This window comes from Mercenaria mercenaria, chromosome 2 (genome assembly GCF_021730395.1).
Source record: "Mercenaria mercenaria strain notata chromosome 2, MADL_Memer_1, whole genome shotgun sequence".
NCBI lineage: Eukaryota > Metazoa > Mollusca > Bivalvia > Venerida > Veneridae > Mercenaria > Mercenaria mercenaria.
The window spans coordinates 92,809,098-92,828,375 of NC_069362.1; the positions used below are offsets into that span (position 1 = coordinate 92,809,098).

General features: G+C 37.0%; 1 protein-coding gene across 1 annotated transcript in view; it reads left to right on the forward strand.

Moving 5' to 3' along the window:
- LOC123564587 (peptidyl-prolyl cis-trans isomerase-like) overlaps positions 1 to 18,779 on the forward strand; it is an 83,115-nt gene extending 64,336 nt beyond the window's left edge. Inside the window, exon 5 of the mRNA XM_053537232.1 lies at positions 18,181 to 18,779. Coding sequence (XP_053393207.1) covers positions 18,181 to 18,313 — 133 coding nt within the window. The 3' untranslated portion in view covers positions 18,314 to 18,779. The remainder of the gene's footprint in view (positions 1 to 18,180) is intronic.
- Positions 18,780 to 19,278: the final 499 nt, after the last annotated feature.

Below are 19,278 nucleotides of genomic sequence, written 5' to 3' on the forward strand. Positions count from 1 at the left end.
CCGTTAAAGGTCAAGGTCACAGGGGCCTGAACATTGATAACCAGTTCCGATCAATAACTTGAGAACCACTTGACCATGAATGTTGAAACTTCGTAGGATGATTGAACATGCAGAGTAGATGACCCTTATTGATTTTGGGGTCAGTCTAGTAAAGGTCAAGGTCACAGTGGCCTGTTCATGTAAAATCATTTTTTGGAAATAACTTGAGAACCACTTGACCTACAATGTTGAAACTTAATAGGATGATTGGACATGCAGAGTAGATGACCCTTATTTATTTTGAGGTCACTTGATCAAAGGTCAAGGTCACAGGAGCCTGAACAGTGACTTGAGAAATTTAGCGAGATGACTGGACATGCCAAGTAGATGATCCCTATTGCAGCCAACCATCAGTGTCTCTTTGACTTTCGCTCCTGACCCCTATTGACTTCATGCCTGTAGGTCTTTGCATTGGGGGAGACATGTGCTTTTTTACAAAAGCATTTTCTAGTTCATTTTGGTCCACACCCTATTTTCAGAGTCATGGCCCCGGAAATAGTCAAAAATGCACATTTTCACCACGTGATGCACCTAGTTCATAAAGTATTTAATATAAATGATTGAAAACTTGCATAAGTCTTTATCATGATATAAACTTGCACACCTCATATTTTTTGGCTGGCTCCACCCCCTTTTTAAGTCGGCTAAAGGCTGAAAGCCTTTTGACGAGTCCTTGCTGTTCAGCGATTCTCTAAATGGACTGAATAACACGTGAAGGGATGTAGTTCCATTAAATTTCTCAAACTTCAAACAGTTCACTGCATGAATGAAGTTAAGTTGTGTCAATTCCCTTTGCTGTGACCAATATATGATGTAATCTGTCATATTTATGGCTTGTAATTGTGCAATACTCGAATGTAACTCATTAAGCATAAATGTGCATTTTAAGAATTGCACAGGCTTACAAAGCTTGGGTAACATCCAGCGAAAGACAAAAAATAGTTCCACAGGGCTCCAGATAAGATGCGTATTAGCGTAAATAACGTATAGAAATAATGCAAATACGCAGGTCTAATAATTTCTAAGCGTATAAAAACGTATATAAAATTACAGAAACGCACAAAATGCTTTTTTAAAAACAAAATCTGAATTGTCTGGATGCGTTAGGTAACATAGCCGATCAGCCTAAATTCTCCCACATTGAACGTAAACACGCATCGTATGATTTCTATAAACTTTGCGTGGGTTGAATTTTGCAGTCAGTAAACGGATAAATTATTGGAAGAAGAAGCTCTTACTGGTTGTTTTAGTTACTACTGATATTATAAATGATTTTAATTCTCATTTTTCTAGAAATAAACAAATCGGCGAAACATTAAATTATATTTTCTTGTAGTTTTTGAAATCAAAAGTAGATTATCTATGTTTGGCTGCTTTCATGAAACGAAACAACTTTTTTATGAAAAGATTTAAATAAGAGGTAATTTAACCGTAAACTTCAATGTCAGATACTGCCAATTGCTGCTAAATGTCTTCGTATCATCACAATTTGTAAAATATATTGTTGAAACTGGAGAAAAGTGTAATCGTATCCGGATATAATATTTTGGGTAAATATCAAGCTGTGTTATGAAATTTTAAGAAAAAAACTAAAAACAAACTGAAACTGGTAGACTATACTGTCAGTACATCAATCATTAGCCGACTCAGGCCCTTCAGGCCTTTGATTTAAAGTTATGGCCCCTGAAACAGTAAAAAAATGCACATTTTCACCTAATTATGTGTCTAGCTCAAAAAGTATTTGATGTAAATTTATGAAACTTGGTTTGGGTCTTTATCATGATGTATCCTTGCACACTTGGCATTCTTCCTGAGAATCTTAGCATTTATTACAAAGTTAAGGCCCTTGAAATAGCCAAAATAGTGGATTTTTTGACAGATATATTTTTTGGGGGGGGGGGGGGGGTGTCCTGCAGACACATTCTAGTTATTTGCTGAATTTTCTGATAGTAATACATTGAAATAACCAAAAATGATTTCACAATTTAATGTGAAGTTTATGATAGTTTTGTTGGTATCAGTTACAGGGTTTTAATTTCTAATTTAAAGTTGTCATCTACAAAGATTGACAACTCTTGCCTCGGGCTACGACTTATAAGCAGAGATATCTATCAGTTTACTTCCCTTGCAATTACACAATTGAGTGGAAAATGAAAACTGTTTTAGAGACAATATCATACTTTTTTGCACAACAAAAACATTTAGGATTTTTAGCTCATCTGATTTTTTGAAAAAAAATGATGAGTTATTGTCATCACTTGAGCGGTTGTCGGCGTCGGCGTCGGCGTTGCCTGGTTAAGTTTTATGTTTAGGTCAGCTTTTCTCCTAAACTATCAAAGCTATTGCTTTGAAACTTGGAATACTTGTTCACCATCATAAGCTGACCCTGTATAGCAAGAAACATAACTCCATCTTGCTTTTTGCAAGATTTATGGCCCCTTTTGTACTTAGAAAATATCAGATTTCTTGGTTAAGTTTTATGTTTAGGTCAACTTTTCTCCTAAACTATCAAAGCTATTGCTTTGAAACTTGGAATACTTGTTCACCATCATAAGCAGACCCTGTACATCAAGAAACATAACTCCATCTTGCTTTTTGCAAGATTTATTGCCCCTTTTGGACTTAGAAAATCAGTTTTCTTGGTTAAGTTTTATGTTTAGGTCAGCTTTTATCCAAAACTATCAAAGCTATTGCTTTAAAACTTGCAACACTTGTTCACCATCATAAGTTGACCCTGTACAGCAAGAAACATAACTCCATCCTGCTTTTTGCAAGATTTATGGCCCCTTTTGGACTTAGAAAATATCAGATTTCTTGGTTAAGTTTTATGTTTAGGTCAACTTTTTCTCTTAAACTATCAAAGCTATTGCTTTGAAACTTGCAACACTTGTTGACCATCATAAGCTGACCCTGTACAGCAAGCAACATAACTCCATCCTGCTTTTTGCAATAATTATTGCCCCTTTTGGACTTAGAAAAATCATTTTCTTGGTTGAGTATTATGTTTAAGTCAACTTTTCTCATAAACTATCAAAGCTATTGCTTTAAAACTTAAATAAGTGGACATTGAACATCAAGAAACATAACTCTATCCTGCTTTTTGCAAGAATGATGGCCCTTTTTAGACTTAGAAAATCATGGGTAGGACAATATTTCTATTACACAAAAAAAATCAGATGAGCGTCAGCACCCGCAAGGCGGTGCTCTTGTTTCATTTGTGTTTGATTTACCCCGCAAAACAGAATGACAACTCTTGCCTTGGGCTACGACTTATAAGCAGAGATATCTATTAGTTTACTTCCCTTGCAATTACACAATTGAGTGGAAAATGAAAACTGTTTTAGAGACAATATCATACTTTTTTGCACAACAAAAACATTTAGGATTTTTTCATTTGTGTTTGATTTACCCCGCAAAACATGGTTCCTATGATTCTGTCAACTTACATAATGGTAAAAAATTAACTTCTAACAAGCCAGTAATAAAATGAAGTACCAGTAAGTAAATAATAGTGCAGATAATACAGTTTTGCTTGTATCAAAATGTCACAATAGAAGCACTTTTGTAATACAGAACACCTGGTAGGATTAGTAAAGGTGCAATTATATTGATCTCTATTTACTATGCCTACATATATTAAACCTCACTAGATTGCTACTTTAGTGGAATGCACACTGTGGAACTATGCTTGCTAAGGCAATAAGAAGATAAATGACTATAAAATAATGTCCTCTTTAAAACCACTGTAGCTGGATATTTAACCAGGTTTTCATGAAAACCTGAGTTATTAGGTTGGAGTAAGTCGTTGGTCGGGGGCGGGCGGCGGCGGCATCAAACTGGTGTTTCCAGTCAATAACTTTTGTTTCGGTAAAGATATTTGAATAAAACTTGGTATGTATGTAGCTTATATCAAGACAAAGGCTGGGATTGATTTTGGGGTTTCTGGGATCAAGGTCAAGGTCACTGTTACTTAAAATAGAAAAGGGATTTCCGGTCAATAACTTTTGTTTCGGTAAAGATATTTGAATAAAACTTCGTATGTATGTAGCTTATATCAAGACAAAGGCTGGGATTGATTTTGGGGTTTCTGGGGTCAAGGTCAAGGTCACTGTTACTTAAAATAGAAAAAGGGTTTCCGGTCAATAACTTAACTTAGGAATGAGCTATCATGATGAAACTTGGTGTATAGAAAACTTATATAAAGTTGTAGCTTGGGATTGATTTTGGGGTTTCTGGGATCAAGGTCAAGATCATTGTTACTAAAAATAGGGTTAGGGTTTGGGTTAGCATATCTTCTACATGCATGGAGAGATTTTGATGAAAGTTGGCACAATTGTTCACCATCATGAGACGGAGTGTCATGCGTAAGAACCAGGTCCCTAGGTCTAAGGTCAAGGTCACACTTAGAGGTCAAAGGATACGAGAATGAAAACTTTGTCCGGAGCATATCTTCTTCATGCATAGAGGGATTTTGATGTAATTTGGCACAATTATACACAATCATGAGACGAAGTGTCTTGCGCAGTTCCCTTCTTTAGAATTACTTCCCTTTGTTGTTACTATAAATAGCTTATATTGTAACTTTTTCATTACTAGACGTAGGGAAAAATCGAGACCACTTTTCTGTAGTACAACATGCATGTTACATCCAATTTTTAGGTGTATTTTGACCAATCTCTACCTGGTAAGGATTTCTGTGTGGACTTAAAAAAAAGATTTTGTATTTTTTTTTTTTTTTTTTTTTTTTTTTTAACTTTCCTTAGTTGTTACTATAAATAACTTATATTGTAACTTTTTTTATAATTGACCGTAGGGAAAAACCAAGACCACTTTTCTGTGGTACAACATAGTTGTTACTTTCTAATTTTAGGTGTATTTTAAGGTATCTCTACCTGGTAAGGAGTTTTTTTGTGGACTTAGAAAAACAAAAGAATTACAATGATTACTAAACAACCACAAAATTAAAATTACATCTGCAAATACAGGTGCTAGAGTAAAAAAATTTGCTGTGACGGGCGTATATTGTGACATTCTGGCACTCTTGTTTATTCTTATGAAAAGTGTTGAAAACCTGGTTTCGTGGCATTGCCGCGTTTCTTGTTTTTAGCCCACCATCATCAGATGGTGGGCTATTAAATCACTCTGCGTCCGTGGTCCGTCCGTCCATCATTCCGTCCGTCCGTCCGTCCGTCCGTTAACAATTTCTCGTTATCGCATCTCCTCAGAAACTACTGGGGGGATTTTGACCAAACTTTGTCAGAATGATGTATTGGTACCCTAGTTGTGTCCCCCTGAAAATCAGACTGGTTCAACAATTTATGAGTGAGTTATGGCCCTTTGTTTATTTCTATATTTTACATAGATTTATATAGGGAAAAACTTTGAAAACCTTCTTATCCAAAACTACAGAGCCTAGGGCTTTGATATTTGGTTTGAAGCATCATCTAGTGGTCCTCTACCAAGATGATTCAAATTATTCCTCTGGGGTCAAATATGGCCCCGCCCTGGGGGTCACATAGTTTATAATGACTTATATAGGGAAAAACTTTGAATAACCCCTTGTCCAAAACCACAGGGCCTAGGGCTTGGATATTTTGTATGTGACGTCATCTAGTGGTCTTCAACTAAGATTGTTCATATTATACCCCTAGGGTCAAATATGGCCCCGCCCTGGGGGTCATATGGTTTACATAGACTTACATAAGGAAAAACTTTGAAAATCTTCTTGTCCAAACCACAAAGCCTAACGCTTTGATACTTGTAATGTAGCATCATCTAATGGTTCTCTACCAAGTTTGTTCAAATTATCGCCCTCGGGTCAAAAATGGCCCTGCCCCGGGGGTCACATGGTTCATATAGACTTATATAGGGAAAAGCTTTTAAAATGTTCTTGTCAATAACTACAACATTCAAATTTGGACCGCATGTATATTTTTGAGTGGCAAGATGAACCTTGACATGAGTTGACCTTGATTTTGACCTAGTGACCTACTTTCACATTTCTGTAGCTACAGCCTTCAAATTTGGACCACATGTATATTTTTGAGTGGCAAGATGAACCTTGACATGAGTTGACCTTGATTTTGATCTAGTGACCTACTTTCACATTTCTGTAGCTACAGCCTTCAAAGTTGGACCACATGCATAGTTTTGTGCACTGGAAAAAACTTTGACCTTGATTTTGACCTAGTGACCTACTTTCACATTTTTAGCCCACCATCATCAGATGGTGGGCTATTCAAATCACTCTGCGTCGGTGGTCCGGCGTCCTTCCGTCCATCCGTCCTTCCGTTAACAATTTCTCGTTATCGCATCTCCTCAGAAACTACCAGGGGGATTTTGACCAAACTTTGTCAGAATGATGTATTGGTACCCTAGTTGTGTCCCCCTGAAAATCAGACTGGTTCAACAATTTTTTAGTAAGTTATGGCCCTTTGTTTATTTCTATAATTTACATAGATTTATATAAGGAAAAACTTTGAAAACCTTCTTGGCCAAAACCACAGAGCCTAGGGCTTTGATATTTGGTATGAAGCATCATCTAGTGGTCTTCTACCAAGATGATTGAAATTATTTCCCTGGGGTCTAATATGGCCCCGCCCGGGCTCACATGGTTTATATAGACTTATATAGGGAAAAACTTTGAAAAACCTCTTGTCCAAAACCACAGGGCCTAGGGCGTTGATATTTTGTATGTGACATCATCTAGTGGTCTTCTACTAGGATTGTTCAAATTATCCCCCTAGGGTCAAATATGGCCCCGCCCCGGGGGTCACATGGTTTACATAGACTTATATAGGGAAAAACTTTGAAAATCTTCTTGTCCAAACCACAAAGCCTAGGGCTTTGATATTGTAATGTAGCATCGCCTGGTGGTTCTCTACCCAGTTTGTTAAAATTATCCCCCTAGGGTCAAATATGGCCCCACCCTGGGGCCACATGGTTCATATAGACTTATATAGGGAAAAGCTTTTAAAAACTTCTTGTCAATAACCTACAACATTCAAATTTGGACCACATGTATGGTTTTGAGTGGCAAGATGAACCTTGACATGAGTTGACCTTGATTTTGACCTTGTGACCTACTTTCACATTTCTGTAGCTACAACCTTCAAATTTAGACCACATGCATAGTTTGTGCACTGATATAAACTTTGACCTTGACATTGACCTAGTGACCTACTTTCACATTTTGAAGGTACAGGCTTCAAATTTGGACCACATGCATAATTTCGTGTTCCAAAATGAAATTTGACATTGATTTTGACCCAGTGACCTACTTTCACATTTCTCAAGCTACAGGCTTCAAATTTGGACCACATGCATGGTTTTATGTACCGAAACAAACTTTAACCTTTACATTGACCTAGTGACCTACTTTCACATTTTTGAAGGTACAGGCTTCAAATTTGGACCACATGCATAGTTCTGTATTCCAAAATAAAATTTGACCTTGATTTTGACCTAGTGACCTACTTTCACATTTCTCAAGCTACAGCCTTCAAATTTGGACCACTTGCATAGTTTTGTGTACCGAAATGAACTTTGACCTTAAGATTGACCTAGTGACCTACTTTCACATTTCTGTAGCTACAGGCTTCAAATTTAGACCACATGTATGGTTTTGTGTACCGAAACAAACTTTGACCTTTACCTTGACCTAGTGACCTACTTTCACATTTCTAGCTACAGCCTTCAAATTTGGACCACTTGCGTAGTTTTGTGTACCGAAATGAACTTTGACCTTAAGATTGACCTAGTGACCTACTTTCACATTTCTGTAGCTACAGGCTTCAAATTTAGACCACATGAATAGGATTGTGTACCAAAACAAACTTTGACCTTTACATTGATCTAGTGACCTACTTTCACATTTTTGAAGGTACAGGCTTCAATTTTGGACTACATGCATAGATTTGTTTCTGAAGTGAAATTTGACCTTGAATTTGTCTTAGTGACCTACTTTCACATTTCTCAAGCTACAGCCTTCAAATTTGGACCACTTGCATAGTTTTGTGTACCGAATTAAACTTTGACCTTAAGATTGATCTAGTGACCTACTTTCACATTTCTCAAGCTACAGCTTTAGAATTTGGACCACATGCACAGTGTTGTGTACGGAAATGAAATTTGACCTTGAGCTAGTCAGTAAGTCTTGAAATTTGGAACACTCAAAAATGGCACATTGGTGGGCGCCAAGATCACTCTGTGATCTCTTGTTGAAGGTACAGGCGTCAAATTTGGACCATATGCTTAGTTCCGTGTTTCAAAATGAAATTTGACATTGATTTTGACCTAGTGACCTACTTTCACATTTCTCAAGCTACAGCTTTCAAATTTGGACCACATGCATAGTTTTGTGTACCGAAAAAAACTTTGACCTTCACATTGACCTAGTGACCTACTTTCACATTTTTAAGGTAAGGCTTCAAATTTGGACCACATGCATAGTTTTGTATTCTGAAATAAAATTTGACCATGATTTTGACCTAGTGACCTACTTTTACATTTCTCAAGCTACAGCCTTCAAATTTGGACCACTTGCATAGTTTTGTGTACCGAAATGACCTTTGACCTTTCCATTGACCTAGTGACCTACTTTCACATTTTTAAGGTACAGGCTTCAAATTTGGACCACATGCATAGTTTTGTATTCCGAAATAAAATTTGACCTTGATTTTGACCTAGTGAGCTACTTTTGCATTTCTCAAGCTATAGCCTTCAAATTTGGACCACATGCATAGTTTTGTATACTGAAATGAATTTTGACCTTTACATTGACCTAGTGACCTACTTTCACATTTTTGAAGGTACAGGCTTCAAATTTGGACCATATGCATAGTTTTGTATTCCGAAATAGAATTTGACCTTGATTTTGACCTAGTGACCTTCTTTTACATTTCTCAAGCTACAGCCTTCAAATTTGGACCACTTGCATAGTTTTTTTGTACCGAAATGAACTTTGACCTTAAGATTGCCCTAGTGACCTACTTTCACATTTCTGTAGCTACAGGCTTCAAATTTAGACCACATGCATAGGATCGTGTATGGAAACAAACTTTGACCTAGACATTGACCTAGTGACCTACTTTCACATTTCTCAAGCTACAGCTTTCGAAGTTGGACCACATGCACAGTGTTGTATATGGAAATGAAATTTGACCTTGAGGTAGTCAGTAAGTCTTGAAATTTGGAACACTCAAAAATGGCACATTGGTGGGCGCCAAGATCACTCTGTGATCTCTTGTTACCTTGTGAACACGATAGAAGTGACATTTTATATTTGATTTTAACCACACTCACACACAACTTAAGTCAAAATAAGATCTCAGTTCCTTTCGAAAACCTGCTAGATTCCATCATGGGTTCTAGAGTTACTGCCACTGAACGGGGCAAAATTTTCTAGTTTGGCCCTTTCAGCCATACAGAAGTTTCATTTATGCTTTGATTTTATACATACTTGCACAGAATGATTATCTTAATGATTTCTAGGCCTGTATTGAAATTGGGTCATGTCGGGTCAAAAACTAGGTCATCAGGTCAAATCAAAGGAAAAGCTTGTTAACAACCTATAGGCCACATTTATAACCCTATCTTCATGAAACTAGGTCAGAATGTTTATCTTGATTATTTCTAGGCCAAGTTCGAAACTGGGTCTTACAAGAGTCAAAAACTAGGTCAACCAGTTTAATCAAAGGAATAGCTTGTTAACACTCTTGAGGCCACATTTATGACCCTATTTTCATGAAAGTTGGTGAGAATGTTTATCTTGATGATTCTTAGGCTAAGTGCGAAACTGCTTCATATGGGGTAAAAAAAACTAGGTATTCCGTTCAAATCAAAGGAATAGTTTGTTAACACTCTTGTTCATTTGATATACATGAAACTTGGTCAGAATGTTTCGCATGGATTTTTATCTAGGTCATGTAGGGTCAAAAACTAGGTCACCAGGTCAAATCGAAGAATAAGCTTGTTAACACTGAAGAGGCCAGGTTTATTGGTCCAATCTTAATGAAAATTTGTCAGAATATTTGTCTGCATGAAATCACTAGGTAAAACATGTACACTATTATTGTATGTTACTCAGGTGAGCGACCAAGATGGTCCTCTTGTTTTAAGTTTACTTCCTCCTCTGATCTGCAACTTTGGCATATATTGCGAGCATTGGAAAAATCAAATTACATTTGTATGGGGGGGGGGGTGGGTGGGGGGGATGGGACATATTATATGATGGCTTGTACATTTATCCATCTGTCCATCCATCATAATTTGTGTTGGGCGCATAACTTTATAACCATTAAGGTTAAATGGGACAGTTGCCTATATGTATATAGGGCAAATATTTTCCTACAGGCAGAATTTCTTTAAACTACGTATACTGACTGAGAATCGAGTTTAAAATGGGAATATGTATTAAAAATCATGTTTGATCATGAATTATCTGCCCTTGAAAGTCGATTTTTTCAGTATTTTCCGACTTTCATATATGGAGGGGCCCAGAGTGCATATTTATATATATATATATATATAGGTCAGCAGGCAGACTCTTGTTTTTAGTACCATTAGACTGCCCATATTTATGGGTACAATCTGCCCACATTTACGGGTTTTTACAGAATGAATCTGTAGATGAAACATATCGGCCCACTTCTACGGTATAGTAAGGATAATATTTATAGCTGTCACCCGGCAAATTGTATTTGCATATTCCAGTTGAGGGAGTTGTTAATATAGTTGTATACAGCATAATGATATTTACAGTTCTACTTTTCCCTGAAATAAACTTATTTCCTAAACATTGAATTGTTTACATTTCTGTTTGTTTTCAAATTGTCTTCCAGACGGTTGATATCACATAAACATTCAAGTGAACAAACTGGAGAGATATTGTTCTTTTACCACATGTTTGATGATTAATAAGATGTCATTGTCTATTTACAGAAAACTTCCGTGCATTATGTACAGGGGAGAAAGGATTTGGCTTTAAAGGCAGCAGTTTTCATCGTGTGATTCCAGGCTTCATGTGCCAGGGTGGTGACTTTACACGTGGCAATGGAACTGGTGGAAAGAGCATCTATGGAGAGAAATTTGCTGATGAAAACTTTACTCTCAAGCATACTGGATCAGGTATGGAGCTTGAAAAAAATGAGTGGTAATGACAGATGTCTTGTGAAATTTGCTTAAACAGTTTGTCATACTGAACCAGTCAGTTTCTCCATTGTAGTGGTAACTTATGCCCTACTTTGAGGAAGGGTGGAAGTATATATTGTTTTGCTTTTATAGGTCTATTCCTTGATAGACCATTATTTGGTTTCAGATGGCCAATGGCCAAACCTCACAGGTCAGTAGATAAACAGTTTTGTGTTTGGGATCAGTAGGTGAAAGGTCAGTTACATTGACCTTGAGACTAAATTTGATGGGATCATTGACTGGTCAGTAGATGTTCAGTAGGCCAAAGGTGAAGGTCAAAGTGACTGAATAAAGTTCAAGTACTGAAGGTTCACAAAACTAGAATTAACATTGCTGCTATTGTGCCCCTCCTTTTCAAGGAAAGAAAGGGGATATAGAAAGGGATTGCATCAATCTGTTACTGTGTGTCTAGACCATAACTGCCATCAATCAAGAAATTTGAAAATTGCTTGGTACAAAACCCTCATTTAAAACAACAACATATTGTTGGCAGGACTCGGGGGGGTGGGGGGGGTCTGTGCCTCCAAGTTTAAGGTCGTACTTTGAGTTTAATGTTAACAGGGTTTGTTTTGTGTCTGGACAATAACTCTGCCATCCATAAAGAGATTTTGAAATCGCTTTGCATAAATGTTCCCCATAAAAAGGTGAAATGTCGCACTTAGAGATCATAATTGGTCAAGAAAGTAACAATTCCCTGGTAGCTCAATAAACCGATTTTATTTGCTGCTTCATATAAAATACCACATTCTGTATACATTAGTTCTGTACAGTTTTAGCTCACCTGTGACATAGTGACAAGGTGAGCTTTTGTGATCACCCTTCGTCAGTCCGTCCATCCGTGTGTCAACAATTTCTTGTCTGCACGATAGCAGCTTCATTTATGATTTGAATTTAACCAAACTTGCACACAACTTGTATCACCATAAGATCTCGGTTCCTTTCTTGAACCTGCCAGATCCCATTATGGGTTCCAGAGTTATGGCCCCTGAAAGGGCCAAAATTAGCTATTTTGACCTTGTCTGCACAGTAGCAGCTTTGTTTATGATTTGAATTTTACCTAACTGGCACACAACTTGTATCACCATAAGATCTTGATTCCTTTCTTGAACTGGCCAGATTCCTTTATGCTTTCCCGAGTTATGGCCCCTGGAAGGGCCAAAATTTGCTATTTTGACGTTGTCTGCACAATAGCAGCTTCATTTATGATTTGAATTTAATCAAACTTGCACAAAACTTGTGTCACCATAAGATCTCGGTTCCTTTCTTGAACTGGCCAGATCCTGTAATGGGTTCCAGAGTTATGGCCCCTAAATGGGCCAAAATAGCTATTTTGACCTTGTCTGCACTATAGCAGTTTCATTTATGATTTGATTTTAACCAGACTTGCACACAACTTGTATCAACACAAGATCTTGGTTCCTTTCTTGAACTGGCCTGATTCCCTCATGGGTTCCAGAGTTATGGCCCCTTAAAGGTCCAAAATTGGCTATTTTGGCTTTTGCAGCCATATAGAGACTTCATTTATGATTTTATTTGATACAAACTTCCAAAATATCTTCAACAAAATAAATCTTGGATTCCATGACAGATCAGATCCAATCATAGGTTATTATGTCTCCCCCAGGAGACATATTGTTTTTGCCCTGTCCATCCATCCGTCCTTCCGTCTGTCCGTCCGTACGTCACACTTCATTTCCGAGCAATAACTGGAGAACCATTTGACCTAGAACCTTCAAACTTCATAGGGTTGTAGGGCTGCTGGAGTAGACGACCCCTATTGTTTTTGGGGTCACTCCGTCAAAGGTCAAGGTCACAGGGGCCCAAACATTGAAAACCATTTCCGATCAATAACTAGAGAACCACTTGACCCAGAATGTTGAAACTTCATAGGATGATTGGTCATAAAGAGTAGATGACCCCTATTGATTTTGGGGTCATTCTGTCAAAGGTCAAGGTCACAGGGGCCTGAACATGGAAAACCATTTCTGATCAATAACTATAGAACCGCTTGACCCAGAATGTTGAAACTTCATAGGATAATTGTACATGCAAAGCAGATGACCCCTATCGATTTTGGGGTCACTCCATTAAAGGTCAAGGCCACAGGGGCCTGAACATTGAAAACCATTTCCGGTCAGTAACTTGAGAACCACTTGACCCAGAATGTTGAAACTTTATAGGATGATTGGTCATGCAGAGTAGATGACCCCTATTGATTTTGGGGTTACTGTGTCGAAGGTCAAGGTCACAGGGGCCTGAACATGGAAAACCATTTCCGATCAATAACTAGAGAACCACTTGACCCAGAATGTTGAAACTTCATAGGATGATTGATCATGAAGAGTAGATGACCCCTGTTGATTTTGGGGTCACTCCGTCAAAGGTCAAGGTCACAGGGGCCCAAACATTGAAAACCATTTCCGATCAATAACTAGAGAACCACTTGACCCAGAATGTTGAAACTTCATAGGATGATTGGTCATAAAGAGTAGATGACCCCTATTGATTTTGGGGTCATTCTGTCTAAGGTCAAGGTCACAGGGGCCTGAACATCAGGCTGTCTAGCGTCCCTAAAATTCCTACTTTTTCCTATTTTTTTTCAATTTGGCTAAAATTCCTATTTTTTTTTAAAAATTAAAGGAAATTCCTAAAAAGGCCCTATTTTTAGCCCACCATCATCAGATGGTGGGCTATTAAAATCATTCTGCGTCCGTGGTCCGTCCGTCCGTCCGTTAACAATTTCTCGTTATCGCATCTCCTCAGAAACTACTGGGGGGATTTTGACCAAACTTTGTCAGAATGATGTATTGGTACCCTAGTTGTGTCCCCCTGAAAATCAGACTGGTTCAAGAATTTATGAGTGAGTTATGGCCCTTTGTTTATTTCTATATTTTACATAGATTTATATAGGGAAAAGCTTTGAAAACCTTCTTGTCCAAAACCACAGAGCCTAGGGCTTTGATATTTGGTTTGAAGCATCATCTAGTGGTCTTCTACCAAGATGATTCAAATTATTTCTCTAGGGTCAAATATGGCCCCGCCCTTGGGGTCACATGGTTTATATAGACTTATATAGGGAAAAACTTTAAATAACCTCTTGTCCAAAACCACAGGGCCTAGGGCTTTGATATTTTGTATGTGACATCATCTAGTGGTCTTCAACTAAGATTGTTCAAATTATACTACTAGGGTCAAATATGGCCCTGCCCTGGGGGTCATATGGTTTACATAGACTTATATAAGGAAAAACTTTGAAAATCTTCTTGTCCAAACCACAAAGCCTAGGGCTTTGATACTTGTAATGTAGCATCATCTAGTGGTTCTCTACCAAGTTTGTTCAAATTATCCCCCTAGGGTCAAAAATGGCCCCGCCCCGGTGGTCACATGGTTCATATAGACTTACGGTATATAGGGAAAAGCTTTTAAAATGTTCTTGTCAATAACTACAACATTGAAATTTGGACCACAGGTATATTTTTGAGTGGCAAGATGAACCTTGACATGAGTTGACCTTGATTTTGACCTAGTGACCTACTTTCACATTTCTGTAGCTACAGCCTTCAAATTTGGACCACATGTATATTTTTGAGTGGCAAGATGAACCTTGACATGAGTTGACCTTGATTTTGACCTAGTGACCTACTTTCACATTTCTGTAGCTACAGCCTTCAAAGTTGGACCACATGCATATTTTTGTGCACTGGAAAAAACTTTGACCTTGATTTTGACCTAGTGACCTACTTTCACATTTTTGAAGGTACAGGCGTCAAATTTGGACCATATGCATAGTTCCGTGTTTCAAAATGAAATTTGACATTGATTTTGACCTAGTGACCTACTTTCACATTTCTCAAGCTACAGCCTTCAAATTTGGACCACATGCATAATTTTATGTACCGAAAAAAACTTTGACCTTCACATTGACCTAGTTACCTACTTTCACATTTTTGAAGGTACAGGCTTCAAATTTGGAACACATGCATAGTTTTGTATTCCAAAATAAAATTTGACCTTGATTTTGACCTAGTGACCTACTTTTACATTTCTCAAGCTACAGCCTTCAAATTTGGACCACATGCATAGTTTTGTGTATTGAAATGAACTTTGACCTTTACATTGACCTAGTGACCTACTTTCACATTTTTAAGGTACAGGCTTCAAATTTGGACCACATGCATAGTTTTGTATTCTGAAATAAATTTGACCTTGATTTTGACCTAGTGACCCACTGTTACATTTCTCAAGCTATAGCCTTCAAATTTGGACCACATGCATAGTTTTGTGTACCGAAATGAACTTTGACCTTTACATTGACCTAGTGATCTATTTTCACATTTTTGAAGGTACAGGCTTCAAATTTGGACCACATGCATAGTTTTGTATTCCGAAATAGAATTTGATCTTGATTTTGACCTAGTGACCTACTTTTACATTTCTCAAGCTACAGCCTTCAGATTTGGACCACTTGCATAGTTTTGTGTACCGAAATGAACTTTGACCTTAAGATTGACCTAGTGACCTACTTTCACATTTCTGTAGCTACAGGATTCAAATTTAGACCACATGCATATTATTGTGTACCGAAACAAACTTTGACCTTGACATTGACGTAGTGACCTACTTTCACATTTCTCAAGCTACAGCTTTCGAATTTGGACCACATGCACAGTGTTGTGTATGGAAATGAAATTTGACCTTGAGCTAGTCAGTAAGTCTTGAAATTTGGAACACTCAAAAATGGCACATTGGTGGGCGCCAAGAGCACTCTGTGATCTCTTGTTTCACAAAGATTCCTAATTTTTTAACTTTTTTGCAGTGATCAAAAAGAGAAAATGTTTTAAATGTTGTTAGCTCACCTGAGCAATGCTCAGGTGAGTTTTTCTGATCGCTCAATGTCCGGCGTCCGTCGTCCGTCGTCTGTCGTCCGTCGTCTGTCAACATTTAGCTTGTGTATGCGATAGAGGCTGTATTTTTCAATTAATCTTCATGAATATTAGTCAGAATGATAACCTTGATGAAATCTAGGCCGAGTTCGAAAATGGGTCATCTCGGGTCAAAAACTAGGTCACTAGGTCAAATCAAAGAAAAACCTTGTGTATGCGATAGAGGCTGTATTTTTCATTTAATCTTCATGAATATTGGTCAGAATGATAACTTTGATGAAATCTAGGCCGAGTTCGAAAATGGGTCATCTCGGGTCAAAAACTAGGTCACTAGGTCAAATCAAAGAAAAACCTTGTGTATGCGATAGAGGCGGTATTTTTCAATTAATCTTCATGAATATTGGTCAGAATGATAACCTTGATGAAATCTAAGCCGAGTTCGAAAATGGGTCATCTGGGGTCAAAAACTAGGTCACTAGGTCAAATCAAAGAAAAACCTTGTGTATGCGATAGAGGCTGTATTTTTCAATTCTTCTTCATGAATATTGGTCAGAATGATAACCTTGATGAAATCTAGGCCGAGTTCGAAAATGGGTCATCTGGGGTCAAAAACTAGGTCACTAGGTCAAATCAAAGAAAAACCTTGTGTATGCGATAGAGGCGGTATTTTTCAATTGATCTTCATGAATTTTGGTCAGAATGATTACCTTGATGAAATCTAGGCCGAGTTCGAAAATGGGTCATCTTGGGTCAAAAACTAGGTCACTAGGTCATATCACGTAAAAACCTTGTGTATGCGATAGAGGCTGTATTTTTCAATTGATCTTCATGAATTTTGGTCAGAATGATTACCTTGATGAAATTTAGACCAAGTTCGAAAATAGGTCATCTGGGGTCAAAAACTAGGTCACTAGGTCAAATCAAAGAAAAACCTTGTGTATGCAGTAGAGGCTGTATTTTTCAACTGATCTTCATGAAATTTAGCCGGAATGATTACCTTGATAAAATCTAGGCCGTGTTCGAAAATGGGTCATCTCGGGTCAAAAACTAGGTCACTAGGTCAAATCGAAGAAAAACATTGTGTATGCAATAGAGGATGTATTTTTCAATTGATCTGTATGAAATTTGGTCAGAATGATTGTCTTGATGAAATCTAGGTCGATTTTGAATATGGGTTATCTGAGGTCAAAAACTAGGTCACTAGGTCAAATTAAAGAAAAATCTTGTGTATGCGATAGAGACTGTTTTTTTCAATTGATTTTTATGAAATTTGGTCAGGTTGATTGCCTTAATGAAATCTAGGTCGAATTTGAATATGGGTCATCTGAGGTCAAAACTAGGTCACTTGGTCAAATCAAAGAAAAAACTTCTGTATGTGATAGAGGCTGTATTTTCAGTTGATCTTCATGAATTTTGTCAGCACTTATTGAAATTTCATTATTGTATTAGTTGCACTGAGCCAATCAGGGCAGATAACTATGGACTGATTTTATGTCAAATTACCTTCCTTTATTTCAAATTAAAACGGGTATATCTCCGTAACTAATGAAGATACTGATCTGAAATTTCATTTATGTCAACAGATTTATTTGGCAGATCCATCTTTTGTTCACTTACAATAATTTTCTTTTTAATTACTTCCCTTTTTCGTTACTATAAATAGCTTATTTTTAGTAACTTTTTTATTATTGGCCGTAGGGAAAAACCGAGACCACTTTTTTGTGGTACAACATGGATGGTACCTCCAATTTTTAGGTGTATTTTGACATATCTATACCTTGTAAGAATTTTTTGTTCTTTTTGGTTAAATATCTTCCCTTTGTTGTTCCTGTCCTTTGGATTTAGATATTTTTTCTGAGGACCTTCTTGTCCTCAAGTACAATGATAACAGGTGAGCCATCATGGCCCTCTTGTCTTTCAACTAGTCGAGCGCTGTTTTTGATCGCTATTTAAGAGATCTGTAAAAATTAGTTCCTTCTTTTAACAGTTATCATTTCAGAGAAAATTGTTGTGATTCTAATCCATTTTACTGTAAAGAATCAACCTGGTGAATTAAATTCCATTGCAGGCTAGATGGCAAGCATGTTGTGTTTGGAAGTGTAGTAGAAGGAATGGATGTGGTTAAGAAAGTTGAAGCAGTGGGAAGTGAAAGTGGCAAAACTTCCACAAAAGTTGAAATCTCTGATTGTGGCCAACTCTAAGTGTAGTAACTGTTATTGTACACTCTTTTACATTGTGTTCTACAACTTCTTAAGTGCTATTTTCACTTGTAGAAATATGATCGACACTGAATGTTCTGTATACATTTGTATCGATGAATTACTACTTGTTGTCTTGTATGGTTATTATAAATGAACATTATGATCTTTATCACAAGGTGTACTCCAAATATAATGTAACTGTTAACCTATTACCAACTGAAGACATTTGTGTGCATTATTCCATCTATTCATGTACAAGTCTGTCATACTCTAAATTCTGACAGATTTTGACCAAACTCTGCTAGAATTATTATATAAAGTGTCACACAAGAGGACTTTATTGTTAGTATATAAACTGTTCATTCCATTCAGTACATGGCATATTTCTTTCTTTTGCTTGATGTATAGGCAAACATGCATAATGTATAAGCAAACATTTTTATATAATTAAAATACTCAGTTGAGATTTATTCTTCCATTTTTAAGCCCACCAAAATACTGTAAATCTGAATAACTGACATAGTAGCTATGTTCAATTAATATTGTATATGGATTGTTACATCTAAGCTTTTGATTATTCCAAAGTTTTTACGAGTTATTGTAATTGGTCGAGTTATTGTAATTTTATGAGTTATTGTAATTGGTCGAGGCAATTCTATGATCAGGTTATTATTTACTTAGCTGAAAAGGTAATGTGTGATCGTGCAATCTCTTCATTCTGATTTACTTCAAGTAAAATTCATCCACTTTGTTCCTGGATTAAACATTCTGTGTTAGAAATCTGAGAATAAAAATCTGAAGAAAAAATGTTGTTTTATACTTTCTGAATCCATAGCAAGTTCCAAACTAATTCATTTTTCCAAAGAATAGAGGTCAAGATTTCATTTCATTCTTCCACATTCAAATTGACCATGTAAAGCCTAATCTGAGAGAAGCTGGACTTTTTGAGGCAATTTCAGTACAAA